Consider the following 26,336-nt stretch of genomic DNA (forward strand, 5'->3'; position numbering starts at 1 on the left):
TTTCCAAGCGTTTAGTGGCTCCAGAACGCCCCCCTCCTGATGCTCTTTGATAAAAGGAAGAAGATCTTCCGAAAGTCCAAAGGAGGTTGGTGGGGTTTGCCCACAGGAAGTCACTTCCTTGGTAGAACCTGTCACTCACACTCTGTGTAGTGGAAGACCCTCAGACTGCTGTTGGAAGGGCATCCCTTCTAGTCCCACCAGTTGTTGTCAGACTCAAAATTAGTCTTGACAAGAGGCGTTCTAGGTGTTTTTCACGGCACATCCTGACCCTTGAAGAGATGTAGTGACAATGAGACTTCTCCTATTACGTACATTCAAACAGACTAGAGAATCTTCTCTCTGCGAAATACGATAGTTACAGTCTCTGAGCGCTCAGCGCCTGCTTTCTACCTCTATGCTCTTGGCACTGGTTGCCAAAAGTTTGGCGTCAACTCCTGAGCGTCTGGCGCCAATTCCCGAACGCTCAGTGCTTACTACAGGCAGTCCCCGGTTAACGGCGATCCAGTTTTATGGCGCTTATCTAGCGACGAAAATCAGCAATTTTCCACTTATCAGCGACGATAATTGGGTATTGGCGCCAACACATACCTAACAGAGGCGTCGATAACCGAAAATCGGCACTTTTCGGCGCCGATAAGCCCCAAAAAGCTCGCGGTTAGTGGCAATTTTCAGTTATGATCACACCCTCAGAAACAGAACCCCTCCGACAACCAGGGACTGCCTGTACAGGGCGTCAGTATCTATCCAGTACTTGACTCCTGCCTGTGAACATTTATCACCCACTTGCAGACAGTTTTTTAGAACACACTGTTGTTCTTTCTTGAATGCCAGTTCCTGATTGAGCACCTGGCTCTGGTCTTGTCAGGTGACTGTCACCAGTTCCTGATAACCTATCACCAATTCTTCAGTATCAGTCTCCCGTATCTGGGCGCCAAACGGAGAGCATTAGCCTGGGTATAGAGAGGAGCATTTTTGGAGGACATTTATGTCCAGTATTTTTGAGCTTCGGGAAGAAAGTTCCCACCTCTTAGACAGGAGGAGCTCTGGTTAAGAAGTTTGAGGACTCCCAGATTTAGCTGAGGGACATTACCTCAGTTTGTCTCTTGAGTCCTGTCCTGTGTGGATAAGGACGATTGGGATATCTTTTAGAGATCTCTGCTCTTTACTTTGAAACCTCTGGGCTTACATTTCCTCTTCCCTCACAGTTGAGAGAACTGTCTGTTCTGCAGAAGGGTTTGCCACAGTTTGTCAAACCCACAGTTATGCCTGTGTTAGGTTTCCGTGTTTTCCACATATGTCTTCAGCCTGTGCGTAGTGTTATCGAGTCCATTACAATCAAGTCTGCTTAAATGTCCAAGTGTCCGCCGACTGTCAAAGGGCCCACAGGGTCAGCAGCTAGTTCGCATGGTGGTCTGTTGTTCGGGACGAGGATCTGCAAGTTCCCTCAGTTGTCCGCGAGACCACATAGTAGTCAGTGAATCTGCACAGCCTGCAAGTCCCCTTTCTTCTCTTAGAATAGAAGATGAAATTCAGGATTAGGATGAATTAGACAATTCTGTCATCCACTCTCCAAGGGCATATGGATGAAGACCTGAGTTATGCAAGAAGTATCCTTCCATGTCCATGCCAGACGCTGGGGGTATCTCAAGTCCGTCTGGGAGGACAGAGTCCTCTAGTGCGAGGATCTGTGTTCTGGCCTCTCTATGGCAGTCTTCCATCAATGGTGTAACGGGTATAACATGTCGTCTGTGAATTCATCTTTAGCTCAGATAGCGGAACTCCTCCCTTACCTGTTGTTTTCATAATAAAATTAAGCTTCCTATATACTAACCAAGTAATTACAGAGTCGTAGCCCACCCTCCTCCCCTCCAATGGACATAAGGGCAGAAAGAGAATGAGGTTGTCTGCTAAGTCGTTACTAGTATTCCCATTAGTGGTTGGGACTGATCACCTACACTAAACAGTCAAGAGTTCTACTGCGAATTTTAAGATTTAAGCTGCCGCATGAGTGGAAAGTATAGCTATGTAATTACTTGGTAAGTATATATGAAACTTAATTTTATTATGGAAATAACATACCTCTCAGGTTTTCCCAGCGCCCCAAAAGGATCAGCTCTTGCCTTCACACAGTCTGCCAATTTCTCTCTCTTGGTCTTCTCAGTTAACCAGTGGATGAGTGTCCTGGGCACCTTGGCCTCCATTGAGCAGTTCGTGAAGTTGGGCAGACTGCACTTAAGACCTCTGCAATTTTTCCTCAAGGCCAGCAGGGACAAGACCCAGCTGGACATTTTTCCCATCACACAGGAAATCAAGACAGACCTGCTATGGTGGCTGTGCAATGGAAGACTTCTTCAGAGAAAATATCTTGTACTTCTGAACTTCTGAACCCCGACCTAGAAGTGTCTGGGACGTGGTCCACGGATCAGAGAAGCCTCCACATAAATGTCAAGGACCTGAAGGCCATTCATCTGGGCCTCCAGTCCATCTCTTCTTGGATCTTTGGCAAGATGGTGATCATTCATTCCAACAACACAACTGCTCTAACTTACATCCGCAAACAAGGAGGCACTCACTCCTTCTCTGTCTATGAGGCCTCCAGAGCTCTTCTCTGGGCAGACCAGAACCAACTCACTCTTGTCACCCGTTACATTCAAGGGAACCTCAACATCTTGGCAGACGAGTTGAGTTGCCACAACCAAGTCCTTCCCACGGAATGGACTCCGGATCCTCTGGTCTGCAGCACTCTAGGGAAGCTTTGGGGCACTCCATTGATCAACTTGTTTGCGACGTCCAGGAATCATCATTCCCCCTCTTCTGCTCACCAGCCAGAGACCCTCTGGCATGGGCAACAGATGCCATGCTCCAGAACTGGTCAGGCCTAGATGTTTACACGTTTCCTTGGTTCGACATGATCAGAGAGGTACTAAACAAGTTCTCTTCTCATCGTAATGCCTCAATGACTCTGGTGGCTCCTTTCTGGCCGACAAAGGAATGGTTCCCAGATCTGTTTCATCTTCTGGTGAATTTTCCAAGACTGCTACCTCAAAAACCGTCTCTTCTCAAACAACCCACTTCCACAGGTTCCACCAAGGGTTGTCCGCTCTGACCCTGACATGCCTCAGACTCTCTGGAGCCTCGTTAAAGTGAAGGAGTTTTCAAGAGCAGCTGCAGAGGCTGTTGCTAGGTTCATGCGCCAGTCTTCTAGCAACCTCTATCAGTCTAAGTGGACAGTCTTCCGGAGCTGGTGCAGGTGACATAACGTCTCTTCTTCTGAGACATCTGTAAGTGAGATCACTGACTTCCTGCTCTTCTTGAGATCATCCAAGAAATTATCGTCCTCTACCATCAAGGGGTATAGGTCCACGTTAAGCTCTGTTTTCAAGCACAGAGGGTTGGACCTTTCTTCCAATCAAGAACTCAGTGATCTCATCAAATCCTTCAGCACAACTAGACAGAGGAGATCTGAAGGTGTCTCGGGGAATCTCAGCGTAGTCTTAAAGTGGCTGTTGGGCCCAGCTTTTGAACCCCCTGTTCGATCTCTCTAAGGGATCTCACCAGGAAGAACTCTTCCTCATCACCTTAGCCAATGCTAAACGTGTCAGCGAAATCCAGGCCATTGACAAGAGAGTAGGTTTCGTGCAGGGAAATCCAGTATGCTCCTATTCCTCTGGGTTCCTTGCTAAGAGTGAAGACCCTTCCAAGCCCTGGCCCCATTCCTTCTCCTTTAAAAGTTTAGCAGACATCCTCAGACCGGAGGAAGAGGAGAGGCTTCTCTGTCCAGTAAGAGCTGTAAGGTACTATCATCAGAGGACTGAGAAGATTAGAGGCCCTTCTAGTCATCTGTGGTGCTCTGTTCAGAACCATTCTCATCCCTTTTTTTTGAGGACCAAATTTCTGAAGCGCACACTCGGATCCAGGAGGACATCCTACCTTCATTTAAGGTCAGAGCTCATGAGGTTTGAGCAGTGGCAACTTCCCTTGCAATCTACATATTGGAAGTGGAGGTCAGTGTTCACATCATATTACTGTAACTCAAAGAAGTGGAAACGGTTTTCGAGAATCCGTGGCAGGCATGGTGTTGAGAGGAAGCATAGGGAGCTCTCTTTCCCCCTCTGTCTCCTTGCCTTGAATAAGGGTGTTGAGTCCGATTTGAGCCTGGGGGTACATGGTACCTGGAGTACCCACCAGTTCTTTTAGTTGGCTTGGGTGTGGTTTTTTATTACAGTGTAGGTGACACTGTTGTATGTTTTTTTTCTGGTCCTATGCCCGGGCTTGGGCACCCATTAACTTTGCTGGCCATTGGAGTACCTCCTTTGCTGCTAAGTCCCCATGAAGTAGGAAGTGACCTATGGCTATACCACCATGCCACTATGGGTTAAGATGAGCACCAACTCTCTTACCAGGTAAGGAAATGACAAGCATTGTACCAGTGCTGGCAACCTTTCTGCTATCAAAGTCATTACTTTACTAATGTCTTGAGGTAGAATATGTCCATTTATCCCACCTCCCGTCAATGCGGATTCAGCTATATAATTATTTGTTACTTTACTTATATAAAAATGACATTTTTAAAACAACAAAATAAAGTTTGATATATACTTACCAAGTAATTACTGAATCAGAGCCCTCCCCCCTCCCCTCACATGGACTCCAGGGCAAAAAATAATGGAGCCCTCTGCCACGTCGATCCTCTTCTTACCCTGAAAGTGGGTGAGGTTAACCACCTACACTAGCTAGTTGAATCATTACAGCTAATTTGTAAATTTTGTGGCTGCCATGGTAGGAAATCTTATAGCTATGTAATTACTTGGTAAGCATATATAAAACTTTATTTTATTATAAAAAATGTCATTTTTATTAAAAAGACTGCAAAAAGAATAAATTACAGGAGGGTTTTTTGTTTTTCTATGTGACAGCACTAGTAATGATATGGGGTGTTTATAAGGAGGTTAATTTGAGTTACCTTTTTTTCAAGTTGCATGTTTTGGAATGAATTACTGACATTATGCAAGGAAGTCTATACCTGTACAGTGTTCTCATGTGGAAGATGTAGACTCAGACAAAAGCTCAACCTATAACAATCATATGTTGGTTTCAGTAATGCGTCAGGACCACTGATGTATCCAATGCATTGTAGCCAATGTTAGAGTTGTATACTGTATACCTGAAAATATGCCTAGTAGCACAAACTATTTGGTCTGTAATAGCCCATGGTAAGCTAATTCTCAGTTCTTGTCAATCTTCCAGATAATTTTTAGGTAATCCCATCAGACCTTTACCTCAGGTTGGTAACCAATTACAGTCTGTTGAAGAGACACCTAGTAGTTTGAATCACATAAAAATAAATCTAATCCTAAATCGGGCCAGCCCTAACAGGAGAGCTGTTAATCAGCTCAGTGATATTTCACTGGCCGTAAATCTTAAACTAAGATATGTTTTTTGCTGCTCTGAGTAATATTACAGTCTGTTGAAGAGACACCTAGTTTGAATCAGACAAAACCAAGGACTACCAAGTGACATTGTTACAGTAATTTGTAAATTAATACCAGCAGTATTGTTAACATTACTGTAGTTCATGGGATTACCTGTGAAACAACCGATTCCAGTGGGATATTTCACTGGCCGTAAATCTTGAACCAAAAATGTGTTGGTACAGATTCTCTTGAGTAACCTGCCATATTTAAAGGGTAGGATATAAGTCAGAATAAATGGACTCATTTTGTTTTTATGACTTTTTAGCCAAATTTTTCCCTTCTTGAAATAATATTGACACAGTAGAAATGACCATTTAGTAATAGTGAAAAATCATTATTTTTATCATTTTGGTTATCAAAATCTTACTAATGGCATTATCCAAACATTCACTATCACTGATAGGCCAAATTATACAGTTGCTCAACAAATGGTTGGTTGTTCCAAGTGTAATAGGTGACAAATATGATCATTAACTTATGTCATTAGGTAAACAGGCAAGAGCTGTTGACACATTGAATAGAGTTACCAAAATTTCATATTTATATTTCACGGTGTTAAATGGATAAATTAAAAACTGAGATATAGACAGCTAGGGACCCTATTTAAATAGCGTTCTGATTATTTTTTGGAACTTATCGTTTCTCTCTCCGAATTATTTGCTAAAACAAAAAAATTTGGCAATCTCTAAATGAAAAAAAAAAATAATGAAATGAGTAGCTTTTTTTTTTGTTGAGAAATATTCACTAATTACTGTATTTTCATTTTGTTTTCATGACTAAATACATTTTTTATAAAAAAAATTATTTACTAATTTTGAAATAATATATTAAAGTTAAACAGCAAACTATCAGTAAAATGTTTGTATTTTTCAATGCATATTAAATACAGTATTAAGGTACTCCATAGAGTACTTAACTTCCCAGTGTTTCCACATGTCCTGTACAAAGAAAATGGGACTGCATCAATACTGTATAAGAAAAAATGGATGTACTGTACATGAAAATAGGGGTAACTTAACTTTCAGCCATATATTTTTGATGGTAATGTTTTAAGATGACTTTGAAACAATATTAAAGTGTTTTAGATAATAGTTTAAGTTATAGTCTGTGTAGGATGATAATTTAAGATATGAGAGAAACTGATGCACTTGAAAATAGGGGTAACTTGAGTAGTTTTCACACTTAGCTGTAAGCCATATATTTTTAAGGGTAATGTTGTAACATGACTTTGAAATAATATTAAAGTGTTTTAGATGATAGTTTAAGGCATTTTCTGTGTAGGATGGTAATTTAAGGTATACATTTGGTGTTTCAAATATTAAAATAAGCAGTTATAAACATTTTTATAGGGTGGGGGTGTCTGGTTTTTGAACTATTTAAATAGCCAGTTATAAGCATTTTTACAGGGTATGTCAAGTATTCGTGGATTTTAGCAATTCATGGGTGTTTGTGGTCCTTTTCCCCCATAAAAACCGGGGGTTGACTGCATACTTAAACTACCAGAATACAGTATGGTAAAGTGATGATCACTGGTTGTATGGAGATATTAACAGGGAGAAGATGAACAAAACCTGAGTTGTCAGGCCAGCTTCATGTGAACAAATCTGCCAGTAGTAGTATTTTAATTTCAGCGTACCATATTGACTTTTTGTTAGTAATGATGATCATGATGCAAGGCAATTGATATATAGTGTATTGTTAGGTGACAATAAAACCAATATATCTTGTTGGTGTTGTGTGTTCATATCTGGAAACAGATCTGTCAGCTGTTTTGAGTACATTAATTGGTTCATGGTAATGGAAATCAGGATCTTTCTGCAGTTGTTAAGCTCCATAGCATACAGCTACTGATCCATTAAGCTCAGACTGAAAGTCCTTTGTCTTGTGAGGCAGCCTTATAGCACTCTTAGGCAACCTCTGACCACATTTCCTCTGAAAATCAACTTCATGTTAGATTTTTATGTGCAGTGAGTTTTTTTTTCCCTCTGCTGTCAAGCTCTGAAATTTCCTGCCTCTTGTTTCCCACAATTTTTGTAACCTTCTATCCTTAAAGGTAATGATTTCAGGTTGCCCATCCCATTGGCCTCTGTGTCTTAAAATATTACTATATAGCAGTTTCATTATAGATTCGTTAATGCTGTATTTGATCCACATACACTTGAAAGGAAAAAAGATGTGCAAGTTGTATCATAAAATCAAAATCTCTCTCAAGTTTTTGTTTCCATCCTTGAACCTAGGAAGCAGGTGATACAGGTAGTAGATACAGCTTTCAGAATTTTGATGAGCTTTAAGAAATGTATCCCACTTATTTGGAAGTGATGATGATGATTGAGCAAGGTTTGTCCGTGGTGGTATTACTGATTTGGTAAGTAAGGTGCTTATTGTACATGTGCTTTTTCAGCATAGAATTTTCACATGCATTACAGCTGGTGCTTAACGACGTGCTGGGTGTGGGGCTGCAGGTGGTGGACTTCAGCATGAGCTATATGCCCACTTCTGTACCATACATGCCGTTCCCTGCTCCCTCACCAACTCATCAGCCACCAACGTACGTCATGAGCTCAGGGTCTGCATCAGGCATTGTCTAGGTTTTGAACATCCCCTGTTAAAAGTGATGGTCATTTGGGTAGAGAGACGATTAGGAAGAGTATAATACAACTCCAATGTACATTATATCCTTTAAAAGTGCTTTTATTACATTTTTTCAGTTTCAAGTTCAGGTTTTTATTACCATACTGTATATGTTATCCACCTGGAAAAACAACGAGTAAATTTTGATTAAAGAAATGAAATACAGTAGTGGTAGGCTTGAATGTTCCTGTTCATAGGACTTGTGTTACTCCAGTTGCTGGCTTGTTTGCATAAACAGAAGTTACAGATAGAAGTTTGGCCTTGATTCTCATAGAACTTGTGCCTTTGGACTTTTTAGTCTCAAGTGAAATGTTTTGATATTAATAGCTGATAAGACTTCTTATATGGTAAAGGTAAGTGTTCTAAAGAGGTTTTTTCCATAGTTTTTATTCATATGTTTGTAAAACATCCAGTCTTTCACTAGCCTTTGTAAGTATAAGGTTTCTTGGCCCTGAAGGAGGTAAAGTATACATTATTCTCATGTAAAGGAGTTCACATATGATATATGATATACATATTGAACTATATTTTTGTTTAATATTATGCTATTTATTTTCCTAAAATACTGTGAAATATGAGTTAGCCATTATCTTTATTGTTATTTGTGTTTCCCAACAGAATGAGCGTCAGCACTACCACTGGAGGTCTGTCACCAAGTTCAGCGATATTAGCGTCAGTTGATGTATCCAATGATCCAGTCACGAAAGCTGTTATGGAAAATGTTATGGGGCGTTTGCCGACAAAGAAACCCAGGGTTTGTTGGCAGTACTGTTTTCTGTTATGCTAATACGATGAAGCACAGGATATTGTTTTTTGTACCCTGTTCACTCTCCTCTTCATTTTTATAGGTTCAATAATCAAGTTCCATTAAAGTTGCTATTACTCCAAGTGTCAGATCCCGTTGCTGTATTCACTTATTGAAGTACGTATTGTATTTTATCCAATCTCCTGAGGAATTTCAGTGCTTAACAAAAACTGCCTGAAACTTCTAGAATTAAAAACTTCAGTGCGCTTTTGTAATTTGGTCGATATTGGTCAGTCAGATGTTTATCAGGGGAACATGAGTGTATAATTTTTGCAGTAAATAGCTTCATTAATTTGACTTTCTTGTACTATTGCCACATTATATTGAGGAAGCACTAATAGCAATAATCCCTTTAGAAAACCATGAATTGTCTAAAATATATTTGTATATAAGTGACTTACCCAGTAATTACATAGCTATTAGTTTTCCTCGTACGGCAGCCTAAACTCAAATTTCTCCGGTAGCACTTCGATTGCTCATTGTAGGTACACAGTACTGGCCCCTAACAGCAATACTAGGAACGACTTAGCTAACCACCTCATTCTGTTTTCTGCCATACTTGACTAAACTTAGAGTGCTTACAGCAGCTTATTCTTATTTTCCAGTTATATCAACAGATTTTGGTAGTATAGTAAACCCCCGTATTCGCGGTCTCACTATTCGCGAACTCACCTATTCGTGGATTTCTCTGTAGAACGTATATACATATTCGTGGAAAATTCACCCATTTGCGGTATTTTTCACTGAGAAATATTCACTAATTACTGTATTTTCATATCATGTTTATGACTAAATGCACTTTTTGTGATAAAACTACTAAAATACTCGGGTATAAGCATTTTTAGAGGGTTTTTTTGTGTTTAAACTATCAAAATAGGCAGTTCTAAGTGTTTTTAGAGGGGGTTTTAAGTATTTGTGAATATGGGGGTTTTACTGTATTACACAACCACCAGAATACGTTATCACCTTGATTCTTATTCATCAATAAGCCGGCTACTTGCAATTCGCCGGTAATAGTTTGGTCTTAAAGGTCATTCTCAAATGTTACACCATTCCTTTAAGCCAAAACTTTTACATTTATATTTTGCTTACTGGGCTTAGGCTACGTGCAAGTCGCCGGTAAATAATTGCCTTAAAAGTAATTCTTGAATGTTACACCATTCCAGTAGGCCAAAAAACTTCTGCATTCATGATTTATTTATGGGGCATAGGCTACTCCCAGCCACTGGTAAGTGATTGCCTTAAAAGTAATTCTTGGATGTTACATCATTCCGTTAGGCCAAACTTTTGCTTTTAGGATTTGTTTACCAGCCATTGGCTATTCGCAAGCCACCAGTAAATAATTACCTAAAATTAATTCTTGAATGTTATGCCATTCCTTTAGGCCAAACATTTGCGAATTATTTTTGTTTATCAGGCCTAGGCATCTCGCAAGCCTCTGGTAAATTATTTTGAAGTAATTCTTAAATGTTATGCCATTGCATTAAGCCAAAACGTTTGTAATTTTTGTTTACCGGGTCTGGGCTACTTATCACACTTTCCTTTGCAGAGAACTGAAAAGGTTAGGGGGTGGAATGTAGTAAGGAGAGAATGGTGCGTAATGTTTGGCTGGTGTGAGCCTTGGGAGGAAACGTTCTCGACAGCAGAGTATTGGCTACCGGTTCTTGCTCTGGCATTACTGTACTTTGGAACATTACAGAGAAGGTTCGAATGGCCCCAGCGTACGGAGGTGTTTTTCCTGGTATCACGCAATCGTGAACGTTCCACATATGTAGCTCCTAGCCTCCAGCGCTGGCCACTTGCATCCACTAGTTGTAGGCGTAATCAGTTACTGGAATCGATCACTAATTAGAGAATAAAAACACATTCTTCTACAATATTAGAGTCTGATTTGCTTTGATACTGTATTGCTAAAACTACTTTTTGATATAAATTTATCTTTTATTTTTGAAGATACATGTACATTTATCTTAAAATGCATACATGTCTGAACATATTAAATGCTAATGTCATTCATACATTTTATGCATGTTTTTATGCCCAGATACCAGATATTGCTATAATTATGTGTAAAAAAGTAGTTAGTAATTGATTACTAATCGATTATTTTTCATGAAAGTAATCGGTAACCGCGATTACCAAAATCAGTGAAACGCCTACCACTAGCCTCCATCTAGTTCTTCATTGGCGGGGTGGGTAGAGCTCTTGGCTAGCACGCTGTTGGCCCAGCGTTCAAGTCTTCGACTGGCCAATGAAGAATTAGAGGAATTTATTTCTGGTGATAGAAATTCATTTCTTGCTATAATGTGGTTCTGATTCCACAATAAGTGTAGGTCCCGTTGCTAGGTAACCGGTTGGTTCTTAGCCACGTAAAATAAATCTAATCCTTCGGGCCAGCCCTAGGAGAGCTGCTGTTAATCAGCTCAGGGGTCTGGTTAAACTAAGGTATACTTAACTAAACTAGCCTCCACCTACCTCCTGCTTCCTCCCACCACCACTTGCACAGGAGTGACCACTACCTAGCTCCACCCGCTTCCTGCCTCCATACGCCTCCTGCCGCCTCCCACCTCCCACCTCCCAGGGCCAGCTCAGAGCACTTGGCACCCAGCATCAGCTTATGTCCACCTGGTGCCAATTCTCTCCTGCTACTAGCCCTCATATTCCCATGCCTTTGCCAGCCTTATATTTCGCTTATCATGAATTTAACCATTGTAACAGTGAAGTGTTGTGCAATGGAGGAGGTGGCTACTCATCCCCCGATGCTCCTAGACAAAGGTCCCTGTCCCGATCCCCCACACTGGGGAGAAGACATACTGGAGGTCCAAAGGAGGTCGGGAGGTTTTACGTACAGGTAGTCACCCCCTCAGCTGTGCTTGTTGCTGGTCCCATTTATCGACAGACAGCCACTGGAAAGGCTTCTTATTGGATGTGTAGTGCAGGAGGTGGCTATCTGGCCCCTCGGATCTCCTAGACCTAAAGTCACTGTCCCACTCCCCTGCACTGGGGAGACGATATACTGGCGATCCAAGGGAGTCCGCGGAGATTGCCCCCAATAGTTGCCCCCTCAGTCGAACCTGTAGTCTATTCCCAGGTGTCAGCAGGCAGCCACTGAAAGTTTTCTTATGGAGGTGCAGTGTTAGACAACCACTGGAAGGGCATCTTGATGGAGGTGTAATGTTAGTCACTAGAAAGGCGTCTTGACAGAGATGTCCGAGGAGACGGGATAAGGTGGTGTCCTTACTCTTGGAAACAACTGTCTTCTTTGTGAAAGCCCATGAGCTCCTCAAGTTGATGCTTAATCAGGGCTAAACCAGTCTTCATGAGCCTACGAAGAAGGAAGAGATGCTGAGTGCCCAGATGTTGGCGCCAAGAGCCCAGAAGTTGGCGCTGAGCGGTTAGGTGCAGAAGTCTAAAGTGGCAAAGCAGGTCCCAAGTGAGCCGAAGAGAGCACTTAGCAAAAGGAGATGGGCCCTTACTCGAAGCATCTTGTCACTTGGAGACCAATATCGGGTACTTGCAGATCTTCATCACTTCTTCCTCAGAACACAACCATCATCGCAGAGTCCTCTGTTTTGGTTTTCAGCCTCAACTCTCGGAATTTTCGAGGTATTTTCTGTGTGCAGGAGAGTTTTCAGACATTCTGCAAGTTTCTTTAGCTCAGAAACTTAGTGGATGTACCTCTGGGGACTTCGTCGTCCACCATCGTTAGTCAGGATTACACATCATATGAGAGCCTTACTTTTTCATCCAGTTCCGAGGTTTCCAGCACAGACAAGCACTGTAACGTGTTTTTGTTTCATCACGCAATCAAGATTGCCGTTCTCTGCTTCCTGTCAAGAGGTAGGGAGGCTAGCTTCATCTCTCAGCCTTCCTACATTTTCTCTGTGGTTCCTCTGTCACTCTTTCGGTCCAACTTCATGCCTGGATTCAACTTCCAGTCTCCTGGCACCAACCAACTAGCACCGGGCGCCAGTTCCCGAATGCCCTCCCCCTCTTTCAGGGTGCTTGGCACCATTGGTGCTTTGCTTCCACCGCTGACCTCCTAGCACCCTCTCATGGGCTAATAAAATTTTTTTTTTTTTTTTTAGAGGATTGTGTTTGACCTAGAGAGTTGGTCACAGCCTAATTTTGGACTAGGCCTCTGTTTATTGTTGTGTCTAGATTTTGTTGGATTATGGACTTTGAAGCCCTTTTTCAAGTTTGCCAGATATAAGTTCTGATCCACATACAGCTCCGCATATGCTTCAGGCTGTACGAGGTACTGTCACTCCACACAGGCTGCAGAGCCGACAGTGAGTCCGCACTTTGTCTGCACTTCGTGCGATGATCCTCCAACAACAAAGAACTTCCTTGATGGGCAAATCAGTTGAGTATTTTGGCCACTCGAATTTTTCAGGGCTCTGAAGGTCTGGCAGTTGTATCAAGCCGTCAGAAGAGTGTCCTTCCTTCGAGTGGGCCTTTGATCCCCTGGTCTGTCGGAATCTGTGGACCCTATGGGGCAAGACGTCTTGACTTTGGGCTTGTCTGTCACCACAAGGACCTTTTGCATCCTCCCTTTGATTCTCCAGTACCAAACCCTCTAGTGTAGGTGTCTGTGTTATCTGGTTGTTTTTAATTTTGCGCTGTGCCCAGGGCAAGGGCAGGCACCTATTATGTGTTGCTAGCCATTGGAGCACTTCCCTAGATGCAAAATTCCCCCTAAGTAGGAGGCGACCCTTGGCTATGCCGTCACGCCACTATGAGTTAAGATGAGCACCAACCAGAGGCAGTATCCAAATATAGTAGCTCTCTTTAACTTATAGGAAACAACAAACATTGTTGTCAGTGCATGCAACTTTTCTATTTAAAATTCATTACATGACTTAATGTTTTGGAGTGGAATATGTCCATTGTCCCACCTCCTATCAGTGTGGGATCAGCTATGTAATTACTGAGTAAGTCACATATAAAAATGACATTTTTATAATAAAATAAAGTTTTATATATACAGGCAGTTCTCGGTTATTGGCGGGGGTTCCATTCTGGGGGTGTGATGATAACCGAAAGTTGGGGATTATCGGCGCCGACGAGTGCCGATTTTTGGTTATCGGCGCCTCTGTTAGGTATATATTGGCACCAGTACCAAATTATTGGCGTCGATAAGCAGAAATCAGCGATTTTCGGTGCCAAAAATTTCCGATTTTTGTCGCTAGACAAGCCCCATAAAACCGGATCGCCATTAACTGAGCCCGCCATTAACCGGGGACTGCCTGTACTTACCCAGTAATTACATGATTGGAGCCCTCTCTCCTCCTTTCTGATGGACATTAGGCATAAAACAGGATGAGGTGGTTAGCTAAATCATTCCTAGTATTGCCGTTAGGGGCCAGTACTGTGCACCTCCACTGAGCAATCGAAGCGCTACCCGCAAAATTTGAGTTTAGGCTGCCGTATGTGGAAAACTAATAGCTATGTAATTACTGGGTAAGTATATATAAAACTTGTATTTTATTATAAAAATATATTGTAGGGTTCCAGTGAGTCATTTTTGTAATGATGAGGCAGCTGTTACATATATGCCTCTCTTCATTATTTGTTTCCTTCTGTCTCGCTTTGTTTTTTAGGTCCTGCTATCAGACCTCATCTCACTTTTCACTTGAGGCCCTTTTTCATTTGACATTTGTATTTAGTTTTTTAGTAACAGTTTTTTTATTCTTACTCTGAATGAGTAATTGATTCACCACCTTGTTATGTGTTAATGACTTGCACTTTCAATTTCAAACTTTGAAATGCAATTGAAATTCATTTTACACCAACTTTTTTATCACATGCTCATGACTTGTATTAACTAATGGACAATTACTAAATTGGTTCTAATTTCTCTTTTTTTTTCTTCATGGTACTAAGTGACCATTACTTATTTGGCTTAAAGGTGGCCAAGGGTGTCAGGAATTCAATTGAGTTCTTAAAAGATTTATCAAATTCTTAAAGCTTCACAGAAAGAAATTCAGTCAAATATTTTATGAGGAAAGTTTCTACAGTGGAAATTGCAGAGATGAGAGAGCAGAAGTAGTACCAGCGTGGTACATGGTGGTGGATTGACTATGTACAAAGGGCAGTTGAAGATAAGAGACCCTTCAGTCCCTGGCAGAGGACATGCAGGGAAGAGGGTAGAGATGTATCTAGGGTGAAGAGGAGGGAGGGAGGTTGAAGTGCAGGTGGCAAGGGCAGAGAAGGAGCTGGTATGCATGAAATTAGAATCTCATCAGAGAGAAAGGAGACATTATGCAGAGTAACACAGTGGATAAGGAAAGATGGAGAATATATAAAAGGACAAAGTATTCATTGGATGAATATAAAAGAAAAATTTATATTTTAAAAGAAAGTGACTTGACAATTGAGGCAATATTTTAACAGTTTTGAATGAAGGAAATGAATATGAACTGTAGGACATTTTCTTCATAAGGAGACCAATAGTGAATATAAACACTTAAAAAGGCAAAAGAACCTGTGGGAGAACGAAAAATGAAAAGCACCTTGATTATCTGTGATAACTAGTGATTTAATAGGGTCAGTTGTGGGTCTTTTGATGTTTTATTATAATAATGAAGGAAGGCACAAAGAGCCCCGTATGAGCTTTTATGTGTGTAATATGACCTAATATTAATAAACAGAATCTGAGAAAGAGGTTTAGGAATTGTTTAAAAATTGGAAGAGGAGAGGATTGCAAATCAGTGTAAATATAGTGTACCAATTGGAAAGGAAGAAATTTAAAACTGTAGTCAGGAAAGTGGCCATGTGGTTGTAGTGGAAAGGGTGCATGGGTCATTAGTATCTAAAAAGTGTAATAAATTGTCATATGAGAATCTCAGTTACCACAGTAATAGAGAAAGCAAAGACTTCTGATGGATACATGAGGCTTTTATACTCTGCAGCAGAAACAGGTGCTGACAGAAGAAATGGATGTAACAAGTGTGTGAGAATTAGTCTTGTTTACTACATACTTTGCAGTGCTATACTCTACTTAGAAACATAAATGGTATGAGATTAGCTGATGACCATTGTTATAGCGCTCACTGTTGTAGAGTTCTATTTAGGTTGGAATTTTTGGCATTTGTCAGTACTGTATTTCAGTAAGAAATTGTTTAAGTGCTAGAGGAGGAATGAAGCCAGTTGGAAAACTCACTTTAATGTTGCCTATTAATTTATTAGACATGTGTAATGTAATAGTTCCATTTCTTTGTGTTGTATAACTTTAATGTTTGTACTTTTATTAACTTTTTCAAATATATATGTTTCTCCTCAGGTAACTGTGCGATGTGAAGTGTGCAATTTAGAATTTTCATCCCAAACAGTATTAAGTTCTCACACAGCTGGCTCAAAACATCAGCGTAAAGTAAGTAGTGGTCCTCTTAGAGGTAAAACATTTGCTTGTGTGTATTCTTTTAAACCAGAAGTCATAGCCATAAACAAATAGCAAGTTTTGATATTGTTCTCTCTTGCATGAACTCCTCAGTTGATTGATGTTAGAAAATAATTCAAGTTTATCAGTCTTGCATCTATATCGTGGATTAGTTTTCATAATGTATTCAGTTTGCTAATGCATACTAATTTGTGCCAGCAAAGTGTAAAGCCATCTGTGTATGGGAATAAAGTATTCCTTTGTCACAAGCTGGATTGGCCACTGAACCTTGTAAACAAGGTAGTTACAGGTGTAAGTAAACGGGAAAGTTGGTGGAAGCTGCGCTCTCACCTGTCTGCTTGCCCTCACTTTTTCTTAAGCTGCCATTGCTATGTTGGCCTTGGAACTTGGCTGTACAGTAGTTGGGAAGCTTTTGTCTTATAAGGGTAAGTGAAAATTTTGCTGAGCCCAATCTGTATGTCAGAGTATGTGAACAATAGTGCAAATGTGTACCATATTTGGATGTTTTGTGCCACCCATACACATTATTTTTATTCAGTTTTGGTAGGTCCCAGGCATGGATAAAAACTTCTCTCAAAATTTTGCTGAGTAGCTACACCCTTAGTGATGCAGGTTTTGCATAATTTTTGGAGGGTATCCAGACGTCAGTGTCATCAAGTGGTTTCATCTTCCACTCTCCTGCAACTTATGCTGGTGCTGTTCCCATGGGGGTCATGGCCTCTCTTGCTTAGACTGCTTCCACTCTTTCCACTTCAACCTTTTGTTCCATAGGAGTTAAGTGGCCAACTTTCACTTCTCACCACTTTATACTTGCAGTAGAACAGTCTCACATTTTAGGGAACATCCATCCTTGGCATGTCGGTTCCTGTCATTCTAGTTCTGAGTGCATTGAGAAGTTTTCTGTGGTATTGTCAAGTTGCCAAAAAATCGACCAATGCCCCCTCTGTAACAATGGTTACTTAGCTGCTGCCACTTTTAATGGGCCAGGCTTAAGAGTATAGATATTCTTGTACTGCCAACATTTTCCAGTTGGTCTTTGCCATCTGTGGCCTGCATTTTAGTCCTCTCAGGGGCTCATACAGTGTTCTTAGAGCATTTTCTCTGGCACAATCAAGTTGCTAGAGATAATTCCATCTGGTGGCATTGGCTTCTGCTGTGTCTCCTTTGCAACAGAAGTCCATACTCTGGCATGGGACCTTTGCTGCTGATAATGTTCTTGCTGTTGTGGCCCTGGACATAAGTTGTGTATCTCAACTTAGATTGACATTTTTTACTGGAAGAAGAGCTGAGCAAGAGGTGTTGTAGGAGGAAGAAGAGAAAATCCCACTGCTTTCTTCAGTTCTATCTCTTCCCCTGCTTCAATATCTATTGGTCCCTAGACTGCAGAAGATGCAGGATGAGAACTCTGTAGGAAGTTGAAACTGACTTTCAAAGGGTACTTGAAAGAGTGATGGCAGTTATCACTCATATGTGGGACTGATTTACCAGGAGGAATGCTGGCCATTCTTCGTTTGAGCTTGCTTGTGTCTTATTCTAGCCTAGACTACTTGTGACAGGATTTGGGCTGTGCTATTTTGTGACATAGACTGTCTCGACTCTACAGAGCTGGTCCAGCTCAGTTGCAGGTACTGCTTGATTGCAACTGGTTTGGCCCTGATCGTGACTGTAATGGCTTGGTTTGTTATTCACACTGGCATTTTCAACCAGTATGCCCAACATGCTGTATATAGATTGCAGTCTGTCCAGACCAGTACCATCTACCTCTTGACTCATTGGCACCTGTGGCCCGTTTCATTGGACAATACTGATTCCATTTTTAGTGGCATGGTTACTGTGGATGCTGCAACCATTGCTGACCACTTATGTGGGTTATCAGGGCCAGTACCATCCAGCTGGTGGTCGATGTTCACATGACTGACCAAGGCTGTCCACCTGTACCCATAGGACCAGCATTGTCTTTATGATGTCCAGTGTATCTGTGCTTGGACCATGCTTTCCTATAATCACTAAACCCATGAGCAGCTTCATGGGCGGTGTCAGTAATAGAGTAACCATCCACTGCTGGTCAGTTTCATTCCCAGTATGCTCAGACTGGTACCATCTACTTAGTGTTCATTGCGCCTGTTACCGGTCACCTGTGTGTGGTACTGATACCTGTTATCTGTAACTTGATAACTTACTGATCTTCACAGTCACCATGGCTTCAGTGGTAATCAGCCAGTGATATGTTGTCTCATTTTTCTGCCCGGACTAGTACCATCCATTGGTACTTGTTGTGTTCGGTATTAGTCTCCCACACACATGGCTGATCCCATGTTTACTGGTTCTGATCTTCAAAGGAGCAGTAGCTCCAGGGACCATCCACATTTGCATGGGTTTGGCGCTAGTCTGAACTCCATAACCAAGGGCGGTACTTGGTTAGCTTGTATCTGATTGTACATGCATGGCACTCATCCTACTTTTGCAGACTCAGTTTGTCAGTCTTCATGATTGCAATACAGTGGGTCCCCGGTAATCGCAGGGGATAGAGACCACAACCATCCGCGTTAAGCAGAAATCCACTTTGTTGGTATCCCCCTCTAAAAATGCTTATAACTGGCTATTTAGATAGCTCAGACATCAAGGACCCACCTCTAAAAATGCTTATAACTGCCTATTTTAATGGTTCAAGCACCAAATATACCTTAAATTATCATCATAAAGTAAATTTAATATTTCAGAGTCATCTTATAACATTAGCCTTAAAAATATATAGGTACATACTGTGGCTTACAGCTACATACTATCACTTTAGGTATTAGCAGAAAACTGTGTGGGGTTATGGACAACTACGCATCGTGTACTGCTCTGTACATTTTATTGATTTTTTGTGTTTTGTAAGATAATCTTGAAATGATATTTCAGTACAGTAAAGTGTTTTAGGATGAGTTTAGAGCATATCTAAAATACATGGGTAGTTCTTAGAACGATATAACTACTGTTAGTACATATTGTACAATACGTACATACGAACGAAACGGTAGGCTTGCTTACATCACGATGATCTGCGCACGTATTTTTATCGTAGTATTTTCATGAATGAATACATTTATGATACAAAAAAATTATTTACTGTACTGATTACAGTACCGTACTGTAATATTAATGTAAACACAGCAAAATACAGTAATCAGTAGGTACTGTCAAGTGAACTTTTGCATTTGAAAATTGTTTGTCCCAAGCATCAACAGTGATAAAATATTCTCTTGTGTATGTACATGTTGCAGTGATTTACTAATTTTCATTAATATCAATGTGAACACATTAATATGTTATTTCACGTACAGAATCCATTTATACTGTATTATTATTTTGATCTGTAATCATTGTCATATGTATAAAAAAAAAAAAACAGTTGACCCACATTTGTAATGTTTATGTTCTGAGAATCAGCTGATTGAGGCTCACTACTACTGAAAGAATTAGGAAAATAATTTTCTAATTGCTAAAAGAAACGAATGTATTAATGGCATTATTTTTAATTTTGTACATAAAAGTTTATGATACAGTAATTCATATTTCATTAAGTGAGAGAGAGAGAGAGAACTGGTGTTTACTACAAATAAAGTCTCAGCACAGCAGCTGGTGACGAGCCTTGTCTTGACAAGCTGGGGAGGAGAGTAACAGTAACCTTGTGTTGTTTACATATGAAATTCAGATTTTAAATATTTTTACGGTGATCAGAGATGAAGCATCAACAGTGATAACATTTTCTCTTGTGTACTGTTATAGTATGTGTGATAATCTTTAGAGTTAACTATTAAACTTTTAATGAAGCTTGGTTCAGTAAATCAGAGAAAGAAAAAAATATGGCAACACGTACCTACAGTAAAAACAATTACAGATATCAAGACAACCTTTTTTTTTTTTATACATGTTACAATAATAATAGATCAGTATTATTATTTGCTCTTTTTGCATTAAAAGATTTGTATACTGAGAGAGAGAGAGAGGTTGAACTGAGGTGTTTATGTACATTGGTAAGCTGTTTTGTGATTTTGTGGGATTTTAATTTAGCATTGTATTGATACTTTGCTGTTTACATTAATATTTTAAAATTAGTAAATAATTTTTTTATCATAAAAATGTATTTAGTCATGAAAGTAAAATGAAAATACAGTAATTAGTGAATATTACTCTCTGAAAAAAATTGTGAATTAGTGAATTTTCTGCAATATATTTGGAGATAAGCTTCACAGAAAAACCAGTGATTAACTGGAGCAGCAATTGCTGATATGCGATGTAGCGGGGACCCACTGTAGTAGGTATTTTCTCTTAAGCTCCTGCATAGTTTAGATTGCCTAATTTTACTAGAGTGTTGCATTCACCCTGGCTGGTGTCAGTCAACCTCCAAGCACTTGCCATTACCCATGTACATGAAGTGATTAAAGGATAGCCTGATGAGCCTCTTTTCTTCTGTTGAGAAGCCTTGAAGCACTCCATCATCTGAGTGTTGTGGGGGAGATGTGGAGGCTGGTGTCTTTTTGTTGTCTGAGTTGAATTGCTAGGGATGACCTCCTGGTTATATACAAGGAATTTTTTTTATCCAAGCTAGCTCTTCAGTTCTGGTAGCATGTTAATGACCTTCACATTTCTTGGCATCCTTGAGGATTAGGCAAAATGCAGAAGGGCTGCAGCAGTCTAATCTTGGGGCCAACTAATCTCTTTCAGAATAGAAATTCATGGTCATTTTAGCCTGACCTCTGGGTTTCTGTATTTTGCAAATATACAAGAGATGAAGAAGTGGGAGTTTATCAGTCGCCATATTGTCAGTCAAAATGTTTTTTGGAGAAGATTTCTATGAGATTCTATCTTTTAGAGAGGTTTTGCTGTTTTTAGTTCATGCTGTCTACTGCTTCCTTTTCCTTCAGTTGATTGATTGGTGGGACACCTAGCAATTCTTTCTTACTTTAGCTGAGTTTTTTCAGATATGTTGTCTCAGTAGGTCTCTGACTCCACATCATCTCTGTCTTTAACCTGACAATTACAATAATATATAACCCTATTAAGTTTTCAATTAATAATAAATACATTATGTACAGATGTATCAGAAGGTGTAACTGTATAGTGCATTATCATGTAAAGTACATGTAACAGTAATAACAATGATAGTTATACACAAGACAGAACTATACAAATATCTTCAGGCTGGCAAGGCAACTACAGTCCATTGTAATTCAGACAAATAAAAAAGCATTCCCAAGTTTGTATAAAATGGACAGGGATGATGGATATAAATTTGAGGTGGGGAAAATTGAGTGTCATGTAGAAGATAAATCATTTGTAGGTCAGTTATAGAAACAAGCATGGCTTGTACTGTACTTTTTTGTAGCAGTGGTGGAACAATACTTGCTTACCCTGAGATTCCAGGGTGGATGCCATTTATTTTGCTTCATTAAACCCGTTTGTATTTTTTCAAACATGACTGGATAGTACCTAAATCTCATATTTCAGGTTTCAGCTTGAGCTTGATGTATCAGTGATTACAAGAGAATAATATAAATTTGGTATTCAGGCGGAAATTACCGTAAAGGATATTCAGTTAAAAATTATCTTAAATTTTGTTGATGGCTTTCTAAGTATGGGAAGACTACTGTAAAATTATTTACATTGAACCAATAAAATGTGTTTGGCTAGCCATTTACAGTTAACCTATTTTATAGTTTATAGACAAATTGAAAATATTTATATTGTATCATTTGTGACTATTGTATCATATGCTTAATCATGCAATAACCACATGTATTTGCAGGTAAAATCACAAGATTTACTACGATCTTTAGAAGAGAAAGAGAAGGGTTTTGAAAGAGATGATGTTAGTGGTGTTATTCGGTGTACTGTATGTGATGTAACTGTCAATTCTCCTCAGCTTTTAGCAACACACATTGCTGGAAATAAGCACAAACAGAGGGCCAATAAGAAGGCTGGGGGAGCAACAAACGGTCCACCTGCGAAAAAAATGTGCACTGGTGCAGGTGAGTAACACTGAATATTGTAACAAAGTAAAAGAGAAACAACATGTGAATCAAGAAGAAAAAATTTGGTAAGATGAAATATGATTATTGTTATATAATATATATTATACCTGAATCTCAAATCTTCAGATAGGAGTGGATAAGGTGAAATATTTAAAACATTAATTTAGTCTTAAACATGGGAACTGTATTCTGTTTTGTGTGTATGATGGTCCCTCATGTCCTCTCTTGGTTCCATATTGTTGAAACTAAACAAAAAGGCTCTTCTCTCATTACATTGTTGCATGACTGTTACTATAGCAGAATTTTACATAATGATAATGTGTTGTATGAACCAGTTGAAGATTTTTTTGTTTTATGAATGTGAGAAAAGGGGTGCTCCTTGTATAGAGCAGGTTTCAGGTGTAGTCTGTTGTGCAGTTTTGGTTTTTGCAATAGGTTTCATTGTATAGTTGTTTTGGGTCAGGTTTATGAGCATTCATGCAGTACTAGTTTTGTAAACTAGGAAATTGAGGTCCCTGGGTGGCCAAAAAATGTGACTCTTTTCTACTTCGCATTGAATTTTTTGTTAGTTACACATATTCTTGAAAGGCTTGCCCAGAGGATTTAATCGTAAGGAAAAGAAAAATTATAGGAAAGCGAAGTTAAGGAAGATGAAAAAATGATCAAAGACATAAAAAATTGAATACAGAAAGCAATGCAGCCAGGGACTACAGGGATGCTGTAAAGAAGCTTGTGTTCTGTTTACAGAGCACTTTGTAAGGAGTTTCATTTTATTGTTATGCTACTTCCCCTTAGCCAGGATAGAAAATCAACTACATTGATCTTAATACCAGTAAGAACATATACTAATGAAAAAAATAACCAATAATAGATACTGTGTAGAACTATAGCAATATGACTACTGAAAGGGGCCTCATGTCTCTAATTCTTTTCACGCCTAATATTTTTCAATAGGGTTTTGTCTCTGCTAGGGTGTTGACTTTCAACATTGTCTTGTGAAATGAAGTGGCCATTAAAGATTTTGTGGTAGTCTTAGTAGAACTGTCTGCTTCCTTTTAGCTGTTAATGCTTACAGTGAGCCTTGTAGTTAGATATGTCAGATTTTTTGGAGCATGCGTTTGGTCCCCACTTTATTACTTTTTACCTTTACACTTCATCCATTCCTTTTGGTTTCTCTCCTTCCCTTCTAGTTATCATAATTTTATCACTCTGCCTCATTCCAATTTTCTCCCATTATTTAGAATGAATCTTACCTACTGTTAAAGTTCACTTATATGTTCGCACCATGAGGTGCTATCAGCAATCAAAATAAAACAAAATAATGCTTGGCTAACCCAGTAAGACTGTCGCTGTAATCACCTGTTTCCCACCAGTTGGCACTAGAATGTTTACATTCTTGTCAGAATTCTTCAGGCCATGTCCTTATGCAAACGGTGTGAACAGCTGTAATAATAATTTTGATATATTAGGGCAAGATTCCCCCATAGTGATCGACCTTTTTCGTTCTCCCCCGAGAGATAAGGTGTTGAAGCCTTGGCGTGTCTGTAGCCCACCCTCTGGACTGGCCTGGGTCAGTTGGTCTTCTCCGTGGACAGGGAACCATGGCATGTCTCAGGACCAAGGTCTGTGCCTTCCGCCACCTCTCTCAACCATCCCTCTGGTTCGAATTTGACACATTCTCTGGATGAGTTATGTATTTGGTTGTTTTGAGCTCACATTTACCATCTCACCATCCCTATTTTGGAGAGAGTGATAGTGATGTATGTGAACTGGTAGAGTTACTATTTAGGAATACAGACATATTACATTTACCTCAATGGTTCTGAGCTGCGTTTCAATTCTTCTGTTGTCATTTACTCACCCAGTATTGTCCTCCGAGCAGACAATAACCTTCCCTCTTCTTACTCAGTTTTCCCATCTATTGCCTCATATTCATCACGTTGAGGCAATTATTCCTTTTTGTAATAGTGGCTCTTCCACCGCTTATTTATCTAGAGTGAGTTAGCCTGGTAATAGATGGCTCACGTGTCTCAACAATCGCCTCTTTAAGTGTTGTGCAGACGGCCCTGGCGGTCATCACAGTTATGTGGTGACGTCATGCAAGAACCCTTTACCTTCCCCACCTAGCCGTCTCTCTCCCAGCATTCTGTGACATTGATTGCCATTTTCTTCCATCTCAGTTCCTCCATGTAGACTTGAGGGGTTTCAACCATGATTTGGTTGATTCTCCTTTAGTATTTAAGCGGTGCATAGATGTCTCAAATCAGGAGATTAGTAAATTCTTAGAACTCCCAGTTCAAGTAGGCTGTGTGGATCCTTAGAAGGCCGTGTGCAGAGTTTCAGAAGTGTTTGGCAAAGCATCAAGAACTTTGGTTGTGATGGTTCTCAGGGAAGGATACTTTGTACCTTTTGTTATTTTTACCCCTATCAGCTTCCTGATATCCTTCTCTCCACATTCTTCACACAGAGAAGTTAAGAGTTGGATGGCTAGATTGGACAGTTGTTATGCAACGAAACCATTGAGCCATGGGCATTACCAGTTTCAACAAGTTTATTCATATTACTCCCTTTTCGATGAGTCATTCAGTGTGGTCCTGGTGGCCTTTCGAAAGGGCAAAGGATGTTTTATGTCGACATGTCGAACATGTACTTCCATATCCTGGCACACCTTCAGTCTAAGAAAAGTATTATCTTGTTTGTTGAGTTTTTAGCAGGGTGGATTCATCTTCTTGGTATTTGAGTAGTTCTCTCACTTTTGGTCTATGGTTTGTTCTCACCAGTTTGTTTCTGATGACCTTCAGGTTGAAGCATTATGTTTTATGTCAAACTTCAGAGCTGGGCATTTTGTTCAATATTGACTAATCAGTGCTTTTCCAATCCAGTCAGTTGTTTATCTGGGGATGAAGATTAGTTCTTGGGTTTTTTTCCAACAGAGAGATAGATAGACAATTTTCTACCACATTTGAGAACTTTAATGGGTTGGCCTGTAGACCTCAAGAACATTTACACTGTCCTCAGATGTTGCGGAGGCAGATTGGGGGCCATTCTGAGAAACATTTGTTGCCAGTGAGTTGGAGGGTAAACAACCTACAGCTTTTGGCAGTCTGGAATGGTCTTACCCAAGCAGAACATCTAGTCAGAGACAATACGATCACAGTCTTTTCTGACAATTCAACCTCTCGATTCTTACATAAAACGACAAGAAGAGACAGATCAAGAGATTTGCTCAGGCTAGCAAAGAAACTTCCTTCTCCTTTGGACAGAGCCCAGCAACATCATTCCTTTACCTGATTTTGTCCTAGGGAAAAACGTTATTGAAGACCAACCCAGCAGAAAAGGGCAAGGTCGTCAGTCAGATAGTCTCCTCTTCCTCAGGTTTGCCAGAAGTTGTGGAACCTCTGGGGAGACCCAACACCAATCTGTTCACGACTACCCAAAACACTACTCTCCAAGTTTACTCCCCTCCATGCCAGGATCTTCAGGCATGGGCAGTTGATGCCTTCCTTCAGAATGGTGAAATCTAGACCTTTATGCTTTTCTATGTTTGCTGTTTTGAGGAAGTACTCAAGTTGTGAGCTTTGCAGAACACAAGGATGATTTTGATAGCTCGATGGTGGCCCCAAAGAGAATGGTTTTCCTAACTTCCTTTCCTGGTGGTAGATGTTCCTTGTCCTCTTCCACTCAGATCTTTTCAGACGGTCTTATTTGAGAAGATTCCACCTAACCTCCACATGCTTCAATAATAGTGGTCAGTTTATTGAACTTGTTGCTTGTCCAAAGTGATATCCAGCACTCGTTCACTAGATAGCCTGATTGAATTTCTGCCAGTATCTCAGGTACACAGCAGTTTTCTGTCACAGCAGTCAAAGGGTACCGTTTTGCATTGCATTCAGTTCATCATGCTGACTGGAATATTGCTCACGATTTGAAGTTTGTGCTGGAAATTTAAATCTTCCTATCATGGTTTACAATGAAATTTAGACATAGTCTTCCAGATTTTAACGTAA

The 26,336-nt window shown here is 40.1% G+C and overlaps 1 protein-coding gene across 10 annotated transcripts in view; it reads left to right on the forward strand.

The window, feature by feature from the left end:
- Positions 1-26,336, forward strand: part of LOC136855625 (zinc finger protein 385D-like) — a 1,128,591-nt gene that overhangs the window by 1,040,346 nt on the left and 61,909 nt on the right. For 5 of the 10 annotated variants that reach the window (XM_067132760.1, XM_067132759.1, XM_067132761.1 and 2 more), the window contains 4 exons: positions 7,901-8,040; positions 8,724-8,859; positions 16,196-16,285; positions 22,104-22,326. In XM_067132760.1, the coding sequence (XP_066988861.1) occupies positions 7,901-8,040; positions 8,724-8,859; positions 16,196-16,285; positions 22,104-22,326 (589 nt within the window). The remainder of the gene's footprint in view (positions 1-7,900; positions 8,041-8,723; positions 8,860-16,195; positions 16,286-22,103; positions 22,327-26,336) is intronic. The other 5 variants (XM_067132764.1, XM_067132765.1, XM_067132762.1 and 2 more) reach the window with 2 other exon arrangements.

The sequence above is a fragment of the Macrobrachium rosenbergii genome, chromosome 32 (assembly GCF_040412425.1).
Source record: "Macrobrachium rosenbergii isolate ZJJX-2024 chromosome 32, ASM4041242v1, whole genome shotgun sequence".
Taxonomy (NCBI): Eukaryota; Metazoa; Arthropoda; class Malacostraca; order Decapoda; family Palaemonidae; genus Macrobrachium; species Macrobrachium rosenbergii.